This window comes from Ricinus communis, chromosome 5, assembly GCF_019578655.1.
Source record: "Ricinus communis isolate WT05 ecotype wild-type chromosome 5, ASM1957865v1, whole genome shotgun sequence".
Classification (NCBI taxonomy): domain Eukaryota; kingdom Viridiplantae; phylum Streptophyta; class Magnoliopsida; order Malpighiales; family Euphorbiaceae; genus Ricinus; species Ricinus communis.
In genome coordinates this window covers 1,951,424-1,962,071 of record NC_063260.1, presented here as the reverse complement: position 1 = coordinate 1,962,071, position 10,648 = coordinate 1,951,424, and the positions used below count along the sequence as shown (strand labels likewise).

The 10,648-nt window shown below is 31.2% G+C and overlaps 1 protein-coding gene across 1 annotated transcript; it reads left to right on the top strand.

Moving 5' to 3' along the window:
• Nucleotides 1-6,384: 6,384 nt before the first annotated feature.
• LOC8287926 lies at nt 6,385-9,165 on the top strand. Its single transcript, XM_002533748.4, has one exon. It carries the CDS (start codon nt 7,008-7,010, stop codon nt 8,973-8,975), a length of 1,968 nt encoding a protein of 655 aa, XP_002533794.1. The 5' UTR covers nt 6,385-7,007; the 3' UTR covers nt 8,976-9,165.
• Nucleotides 9,166-10,648: the final 1,483 nt, after the last annotated feature.

The following is a 10,648-nucleotide window of genomic DNA, read 5'->3' as shown; positions in this document are numbered from 1 at the left end:
GGGCCACTAATATTTTATTAGAAATTGAGGTGACTAGAAACTGTTTTTTTTTTTTTTCTTTTCTAAAAAATAATTAATTTTTAAATTTTAGAAATTATTTTTATGAAAATTCATGTAAATTATTGTATTTTTCAAGAATGTTTTTGATAAAAACAGTTTTAAAAAGTGCAATCTATTCAATGAAAAGGTTTAACACCCATTAGTAATTCGGTATAATCATAAAAATGTTTACTTAACTTTACATTTAATTTTATTTTAGTCATAAAATTTTTATTTATTCATTCAATTTTAATTTTATTTTAATTTAAATATAGCTAATAAGAAAAAATATATGATATGTTAAATTTCTTATTAATAAAATAACTTAATTATAACTAAAATTAAAGTTATCGATTGAAATAAAATAATAAAAATTTTGTAACCAAAATAAAATTTAAATATATCATTTATATTATTATTGTTGAATATACCCGAACCGGCCTACTATCTTTAAAATCTGTAAGAGAAATTAAAGAGCAGACTGAAATATATATATATTTTTGGATCCCTAAATTTTGTGAATAGATTCAACACCATAAATTTTGTTAAGGAAATTTCTGAGATCAACTAAGCCTTACGTGTCCTAAATTGGCTGGCGCTAGAAAATAATATATGATTATAAATAACCAATCCCAAGTCATTCTTCAGCCGCTGCCTTTGGAAATATTGCATAGATTCTCATTTTTAATTTGATGATCTTTATTTATCCTTTCAGTTTTGGAATGTTCCTTCTATTTTTCCTCCTCCAGTCTTTGTTTTATTGCCCACCTTATAATATTCACCTCTGCTCTGTAATAAAAGGGAGAAGAAAAAAAAATAAAGAAAAGGAATTGTGATTTAATCTTTTTATATAAAGAGTTTCGTAGCATTTCTAGCGACATTTTAGTATTTTGACAGTTAAACCATTAGCAATTTGTATATGAATTTATTGACACTGTTGATAGTTTTGACTATTGAATTTTAAATAAAGTCTGTTTGCTGCAAAATTAATTTTAACCGATAGATGACGAAGTATAGAGTCTTTTAGTCTCATCAAATGATTCAAAAAAAATTTGACGTTAGCTAGAATTGGGAAAAATTCGAATTATAAGACTATTTTTTTTAATAAAAATGACATAGCCAGTCTTGAATGAAAATTAAGTTAGTAATAAATAATATGATGGTGAAATTACAAGCAATTGATACCGAAGAAATAAGCTACAACCATTGAATTAATATTACTATTAATTTTGTATGTAAATTATTAACGCTTTAATTCTTAGAGTACTAAAGTATAGTAAAAAACTACAAAAATTCTTGTTTCAAAAAGTTAAATCACATAGATTTATTAATGGTATCATTCCTTCTTTCTTAGGGTATTTTCTTTTCTTCTGACATAAAATTTACTGTAACAATGGTTAATTAAATAAAATGAGGAAAAGAATGGTCTTCCAAGAAATTGAAAAAAGATGATAATAGAAAGACTGAATTTATTGAATATGAAATAAATAATTTTTTTGACAATTGAATTCAACCATCTTAAATTTTCTAATTCTAATTAATTTTTAATCGGTCAAAATGGAGCAAAAGTAAATATGTTATTCTTTTATAGATAGTTTTTTTTCCTATTATTACTTTCCTTTTAGTGTGATAATATTAAGCATTTATGCGTTTAGTACGACAACAACATTTATTCCGCTTTACACTTAAAGGTAGAACATAAATGGTAAGACTATCTACTTTTTTGAAGTGAGAGATTTTAGATTCGAATCATTTTTTTACGTATTAACGTATTAGATAGTTTTATTTTTATGACGAGTGTAAAGAGCTAACTACTCCTTATTATATAGTCTATTTAACATAGTAAGTATTATATTATATAAAATTATAAGATTTAAAAAATTAGTTAAAATTATGAAAATTATAGTTTGAATAACAAACACCTTTTGCAACTTTGTGAAAGCTTGTTCTCTATATTTTCATTAACGAGCAACACTGATATTTATACACAGGTTAAGGAGAAAGACTAATCAGTCACCAAAGTAACTGTCCAGCAAGTAGAACATCCAACCAGAATTTGCCACATAAGCAAACTGTTACAGTGGAAAAGCAAGGGACAAAAGATTACCAGCTGTACAATCTGTTACATCAAATAAATTAACTAAGAAAAATGGACTAATAATAACCTCTTCTATTTTGGTGTATTGTACTGATATCCGCCTACGTTTTTAATTTGTGTTCGTTCAATTTTTCAATTCCTTATATAAATGACCTCTCCGTCCAACTAGTTAATGGGTCAATTGGACAAAATAGAAGTTTTATTTGATCCCTAAACTTTTGATATAATCAAATTCACCCAAATTTAAATATTTAATTTAGTCAAAACAAACTATTTATTTAATACACTTTAAGAAATACTAAAGTGATAAAAGAATTTGATTTTAGAAGATGGGATATTGAGTTCAAATTCATACTTCTGGATTAAGTAAATCATTACATTTATAGTGGGTGCAAGAGAATAATTATCCATATTGTGTAGTTTATATATAATAAAAAATTCTATAAATAAAAAAATAAGTTTTGAAAAAATTTGATACCATATCAAAGTCGATCTAAAAAATTTTGTGTTCAAATTAGAAATAGAAATTTTTTTATTTCATATATAATTTTTAAATAAATTTTAAAATAAAAAAATAATTTGAGCCAAAATAATAAAAATAAATCTATCCTGATTTGATAAAAAATCATGCATGGCCTTTTATTCGTTTCTTAAATAAAAGAAATATTTCGAGCCAAAAATTTAAAAATGAATTTACCATAAGTTGATAAAAAAATAATGTATGATGATTTTAATATGGTATTAGAATTTTTCAAAGTTTCTCAATAAATATATTGCTTAATTTATACAAATTTAATTTTAAGTGAATAATTATATCAAAAGTTTAGGAAGCAAATATAATTTTTAATTTTTCAAAGTATCTTACTTTTTCTAAATTGAAAATTGGAGCCCATAAATCAATGAAATCACTCTAAACATCCCAACTAGATTGATACATTCTTAACATTCTCATCATCTAATTAGGTCTAAAAAATATTATTAATAAAAAAAATAAAAAATTCATAAAGAAAAGAATAAATCACCTAATTTATTAACCAATTGGTTTTTCATAAAAATGAATGAAATAACGGATTAAAAATATAGAGATATAATATTTAGAAAAAGAAATAGAAATTTCAATAAATAACACTCTAGAACAGAGAATATCAAATATTTATTGATTGGATTAAATTATTAAATAACTGTTATTTTAATCAAGTCATGAAAAATCTAAACCTTCTCTAGTAGGACCATAAATAGAGTCGCCAGCTCATTTTATTGATTTTATTTATTTATTTATTTATTTATTATTATTATTATTATTATTATTATTAAGCAAAATGTATAAAAATATCCTTGAATTTATTAAAAAAGTCCAATTAAGTTTTCATCATTTTTTTAACTTAATTAAATTCATTAACTTTTATAAAAGGTTAAATTAAGTTTTTATGCTATTTTTTGGCTCAATAAATCCATTAACTTTTATAAAATGTCTAATTAACATGTAATGCTAACAACGTCTAAAATACTATTAAGTGTAAGGGTTTTATTATTTTGAGGGCGCGAATAATAACCGTTCTGAATATTTTAAAGTCACGCTTATATCACGTGAGGAAGAGGAAATTACTTTTTTTTATTTTTATAATTTTAGTATCTATAAACTCTAATTTATAAAAAAAGAGCAGTGATTTCTTTCCTCATTTAAAATGGCTGCAACATTTTCATCTTTTTCATCATGCTCATTTGTAAGTAAAGGGTGAGTGCAAGTTGTTGAATCAGTAAAACTACAAAGGCGTATATTTTATAAAGAAAGACAATCATGGAAGGAGATTTTATGGTTGTAGAAGCTATGATCTAAGTTAACATAAAGAAGAAGAAGTGGCTTGTGCTCATTCGTATGATGTAGACGTAACTTTAAAATATTTAGAGCGGTAATTATTCACGATCTTAAGATAATGAAATGTACACTTAACAACACTTTAGACGCTGCTAGTATTAGGAGTTAATTGGACTTTTTATAAAGTTTAATTGGCAAAAGGAAAGATAAAAATTTAATTTAATCTTTTATAAAAGTTAACGAGTTGAATTATATTAAAGAAAAAGAACTTAATTGGATTTTTCTAACAAATTGAAGGCCATTTTTATACCTTTTGCCTTATTGTTATTTTTATTATTCTTAGGTATGTTAAGATCCTATATACATCGAAAACATATGTAATAAAACAAAGAAGCAAACCAACATAATCAGACAGACCCATTCTGGGAACAATGATTTTCTTTATACATATTATTTCTATTAGAAAAAAAAGTATAAAATTATTGCCCCAAGGAGCCCATGTACTTACTCATGTCCACTATCATCTCATAAACATTATCATTCACATCCCATCGGAAAAGAATATTATTTTAAAAAATCATTGACATCTTCAAAACAATTGAAAATCACTATTTAAAAATAGACCCATCAGACAGTTGAGCTCAAAATAAGAGTTGATGATCCGACTAGTCGCATTAGAGTTTACAAATTAAAAATTTATTTAAATTAAAGTCTGATTAGTTGAATGGATTGGTTGACCCAATATCTCCAATTAAACCAATTGGATCGATTTATTCAAATTATTATTTTTTGAATTAATAAATTTTATAAAATTGATATTACATAATTCCATGAGAGCGACCAATTAAATTAACAAATCAATTCAAATTATAAAATATTATTGAAAACCAAAAGCAACATTTGTCACACATTATTATAATAATCACAATGTTGTTCAAGGAAAAGAATAAAAATATCGGTTATTGCTTCAATATAGTTTTTTCTAGCTAATGGCCATATGATTTAAGAGAAAAGGAAATAGGAAAAAGGGCCAAACTGTTCTTAAACTTTAGGTTGTGGGCTACTTGGCCCCTCATGATTTTTTAATTCCCAACATCATCCTTTTTCTTTTAAAATCAGCCCATTTGTGCCCTTCTGTTGGAAGAATCACAAACGCCTATTTATTTTTGCTAACCTGTAATACTTGGAGGCTGACATGGCATGAGATAATAGGTTACCATTTTTTTTAGTTTCATTGGTATCATCCCCAAATTTGGAGTCCATAAAATCCCAAATACAATGTTAAGTAAGGTTCATCTTGCCATTGCAAGCCATGTGTTTTGAATGAGAGATGACCATTCCCAACAAATGCAATCTTCTTGGAAGGCTTTGAAGTTTGCTTTGTTTGTCTTAATTCTCTCTCATTAGGAATTGGAAATCTTACTTTAGGATCAGGGTTTTGCAGTAAAAGTTTCATGAGCATTTATATCAGATTGAGAGACAACTTTTTCTGATGCCCTACCTGGTTACACATTGCAATACACTCCGTTAAGACAACTCTTTCATACTACAATTTATGTTATCACATAAAAAGAGGCACTTATAGTTAATGTCATGTTCAATGTCTCTTCGTCAATGTAGCAACCCTGTCTTTTGTGGTCTTCTATAACAATTGCCTTCTGTCATTGTATCTGATCCCTTTTCTTCGCCCTTTGATTTAGCAGTAGCTGGCTTAGTAGTTCCATCTTTTTGAACTGAACTTGTTTCCCTCTGGCTGAGCTTTTCCTTGCGCTCCTAGATATTTTGTGCCTTGTGGGAACAAAATATGTCATATTAATTGAAATTCATTCAAGAAATATATTGAAATTTCTAGTATTCAATACAGTCAACCTTGATATGTACCTCTGATGGAGTTACAATACAACTTGCTTTACTATGACCTTCTTAGTGAGAAATAAAACAAGTCATGCTCCCGCCTCTCTTACTTAGCTTTCCAGCAATTTGCCTCCTTGCCTCATTCTTTCCCTGAGTCCTCTTTTGTCTATGTTTGCTGGGCATTTTGGTGGTCAGTGGAGGTTCAATAGCTTCAAATTCACCACCAAATTCATAAACTTTTTTCTGGCATTGGTTCCATGAAAAACTGATAACTAGTAAGGTGAATGGACATGTGATACCATGAGAAAATACGAGTCATGGGATCAATTTTAGTATTTTTTTAATATATATTTATTTATTTATTTCTTTTTCTTTTTTCCTTCTATTTTAAGAGTCACTTATCTATTTAAAAAAAAAAAAAAAGAGTGGCTTACTCTTTCCTTACATATTTTGTCTCATATTCTTTTACTAATAGAAAATGAAGTAGAGACTGAAAAATAAAATATTTTAATTATTTTTATAATTTAATGGTTAGGACTCCCTCAACTTTGTTTCTGTTAGAAAGGCTCTATGGCTTTAAAGGGCTAATTCCAAATTCCAGAAGCCATCTGCAAGTGTGAATGTCATAAGACTTAAAAATGAGACGAGACTGACTGGCTGGTGGTTACATATGCCAAAAGAACTGCCATCAAATTTCTCTGTCAGAAAACGTAAAAAAAAGAAAAACAAAAAAAGTTTGATTGTCCAAGTCTTCCATTCTTCTTCCTCTTCTACTTCTTCTTCAACTTCTTCTTCATCTCCTCTCAGCCGTTAATAAATAGACCCTAAAAGAAAATGCGTATAACAAAACGCGTTTGACCTTGTAAAACCCGTCTACCATAAAACCCAAAGTATACAAGAATAATAAGGAACAATCTTCCATTTTATTTTCTACAAAATCAAACTTGGCAGCAACTCTGACAAGAATTAATCCAAAAATAAAGATAACCCAAATACAAATCCAGCTCATCTCTCACCCACTCTAATCTCTCTCTATCATCTCCACCAATCAAGCAGCTATGATTTTTCCTTTTTAATTCCCTTTCTTGCTTTTTCTTGATCTGATCATCATTTTATACATCTTTTTATCAAAATTCCTCTTCTGGGTTCTCTTCCTTTTTTGCAGTTTTATTCTTTTTTTCTTTTTGTGTTGTGTCCGCCATGGCGGACTTGGTGAAACAAATATTGGCAAGGCCTATACAGTTGGCTGACCAAGTAATCAAATCAGCAGATGAAGCCAGTTCTTTCAAGCAAGAATGCGCTGAACTGAAATCTAAGACTGAAAAGCTGGCTACTTTACTCCGACAAGCCGCTCGTGCCAGTCCCGATCTGTACGAACGACCCACTCGCCGGATCATCGAGGATACAGAACAAGTTCTTGATAAAGCCCTTACCTTGGTTCAAAAATGCCGCGCCAACGGCCTTATGAAACGCGTTTTCACTATAATCCCAGCAGCCGCTTTTCGAAAAATGTCTTCCCAGTTGGAGAATTCAATCGGTGATGTCTCTTGGCTTTTAAGGGTATCGGCTTCGGCTGATGAGCGTGATGATGAGTACTTGGGTTTGCCTCCAATCGCTGCTAATGAGCCAATTCTTTGCCTTATTTGGGAACAGATTGCCATTCTTTCTACTGGGTCTTTGGATGATAGATCTGATGCTGCTGCTTCGCTTGTTTCGCTTGCTAGAGATAATGATCGCTATGGTAAGTTGATTCTTGAAGAAGGAGGGGTTCTGCCTTTGTTGAAATTGGTCAAAGAAGGTAAAATGGAAGGTCAAGAAAACGCTGCGAGAGCAATTGGGTTACTTGGTCGTGACCCGGAAAGTGTTGAATACATGATTCAAACAGGTGTTTGTACTGTGTTTGCGAAAATACTCAAAGAAGGTCCCATGAAAGTTCAGGCGGTTGTTGCTTGGGCTGTCTCTGAACTTGCTGCCAATTATCCTAAATGTCAAGATCTTTTTGCTCAGCATAATATAATTCGGTTGCTTGTTGGTCATCTTGCGTTTGAGACAGTTCAAGAGCATAGTAAGTATGCTATTGCTAGCCATAAGGCTATTTCGATCCATGCTGTTGTGTTGGCGAGTAATAATTCAACCAATGTTGCTAGTGATATGAATAAGGTAGTATCAGCAGCTACTGATGATGATCATAGCCGTATTCCTCATCCTATGGGTAATCAGACTCCAAATCAGTTGCACAATGTGGTTACCAATACTATGGCTGCTAATGCAGCCTCCAAGGCGCCACAGCGACTTAATAGTAATGGGGCAAATGTGAAGAGCAATAGCAATGGATTCAATGGTTTGAAGCAGAATCATCAGCAGAATCATTCACTTTCTGGGGTTAGCTTGAAGGGCAGGGAACTGGAAGACCCTGCTACTAAGGCCAACATGAAAGCAATGGCAGCCAGAGCACTTTGGCATCTTGCCAAGGGAAATTCTCCTATTTGTCGCAACATAACTGAATCAAGAGCACTCTTGTGCTTTGCAGTTCTTTTAGAGAAGGGACCTGAAGATGTTCAGTTCCATTCGGCTATGGCATTGATGGAAATCACAGCAGTAGCAGAGAAAGATGCTGATTTAAGAAGATCAGCATTCAAGCCTAATTCACCTGCTTGCAAAGCTGTCATTGATCAACTGCTCAAGATCATTGAAAAGGCTGATTCCGACCTCCTTTTACCTTGTATCAAGGCTATTGGGAATCTAGCAAGAACATTTCGAGCTACAGAGACTAGGATGATTGCCCCATTGGTTAAACTACTAGACGAAAGAGAAGCCGAGATTTCTAGGGAGGCTTCAATTGCCCTTACAAAGTTTGCCTGTACAGAGAACTATCTCCACTTCGATCATTCCAAGGCAATCATACAAGCTGGAGGGGCAAAGCATCTAATCCAGCTTGTGTACTTTGGTGAACATATTGTTCAACTGTCAGCACTGCTTCTGCTATGCTACATTGCTCGGCATGTCCCAGATAGTGAAGAGCTTGCGCAGGCTGAGGTGCTTACGGTGCTAGAATGGGCATCCAAGCAATCTTTTGTGACTCAAGATGAAATGTTTGATTCACTGCTTCCAGATGCTAAAAGTAGACTGGAGCTTTATCAGTCAAGAGGTTCAAGGGGATTCCATTGATTGTATCAAATATTTATCTACTCTTAGTATGTTTTTGCATATAAATTTATTGTTTATTTCTTTCTTTCCATTTTAAGTTACTGTCATCTTGATGGAGTGTACATACAATTAGTTCTCTTCTATGATTGTTGCCAAGTATCTTGCTCTTTGCTTAGCTGCAAGTTCAGTCTATGGTTTTATTCTTCGTTCCTGGAGCATGTTTATGATTCTATGTTACATTGCTGTTATAGTTGTTGCACCAATTGAATACACTCAATTGTTAGTTGAGTCGTTTCCATGACCTATGAGTTCTTGAGTTCGAACTGAACATGTTATCGTTGCTTTTAAAGTAAAGTTGATGTGATTAGTCATAAAAAATTTGAAAGAAATGACAGTTTCAGATCAACTTTTGTAATAAGATGCAGTGAATTACAGTAACAATGACTTCATCCTTCGCTACGTCAAACTAATATATACAGTTTCAATGCTGAAACTCAATGCAAACCTTTTCCATGTCATTTTCAATGACAGTATGTTGTGTATGGCTCATATATATACATATAAGAAAGTGAGCGGAGCAGAGCATCTCAACAAAGCGTGAGCAAGGAGCGAAGCAGAGCAGAGCGACGATATCTGTCCTTTGGGAGAGTTTCTCCGTTTATAAGGGAGTTACGATTTAAGTGGGTTGGGGTTGCGGGGGCGACATCTCCGGCGGTACGGGGATAAATATTTTATAATCCTAAGTGCTTCTTGACTTGATAATAATTCAGCTGCTCTGCTCTCGAGAATGGGGGCCACATTGGCGAACCTTGACAGTTCTTGTGTTGTCTGTTTTCCTTATTTTTTCTGTCTACAAAAGTTTCTCAACACAATCTATCATCGTTATTCTTAATTTAGGATGCTGTTCTGAAAAACTAATGACATTATGAGCAGGTTTCAATTTGTACATATTTCCAGAAATGGCATCCTGTTGGAATTATTAGATAGTTGATGATGAATTAGCTTCGTTGGAACAGCTGGGAAAAGAGATAAGGTGGGGAAAGCATGTCTAGAAAAGAGAGATAGGCAGTTAGCATTCAGATAAGTCTTATTAGGGCACTGATTGGAATGTGAAGAACTCCCAATCTGGTCTACAGTTCTTTTGACTGTGGCTTTTAGCCAACACATTCAAACTTATGACTTTGGACAAATTCAAACTAACTGCCATCACTCACCAAATCTATTTGCTTTTATCATATGATATTCTATATTCAATTTTACTTCATTGGATGACACTTTTTAAATATGCACGTATGCAAAAATAAATAAATAAAGAGAAAGAACAAAAATTTGATAAGCTTATTGTTCAAAGCTGAAGACATTTCATCTTGACCTGTCCAATGGTTCTATCATGATGAGGATGGTGGATTTTGATCCTTGGGTATGAATTTATTAATTGGCCGTTCAATTACGATATAATCTCAATTCATGAAAATATAATCTAAAAAATTTAAAATTTCCTTTTAAAAAGTAAAATATTATATTAGTAGATTGAAAATTTATATTAATAAAAATAAATCACTATAAATCTTTTTTCATTTGAACCGATCAAAATAATCATAATTTTAATTCAGTTCGGGTTCAGTTAGATAGAGACAAGCTTAGATCAGCCTCTTTCCCTCATAATTCTAAACTAGTTCATAAAATGGAACCGT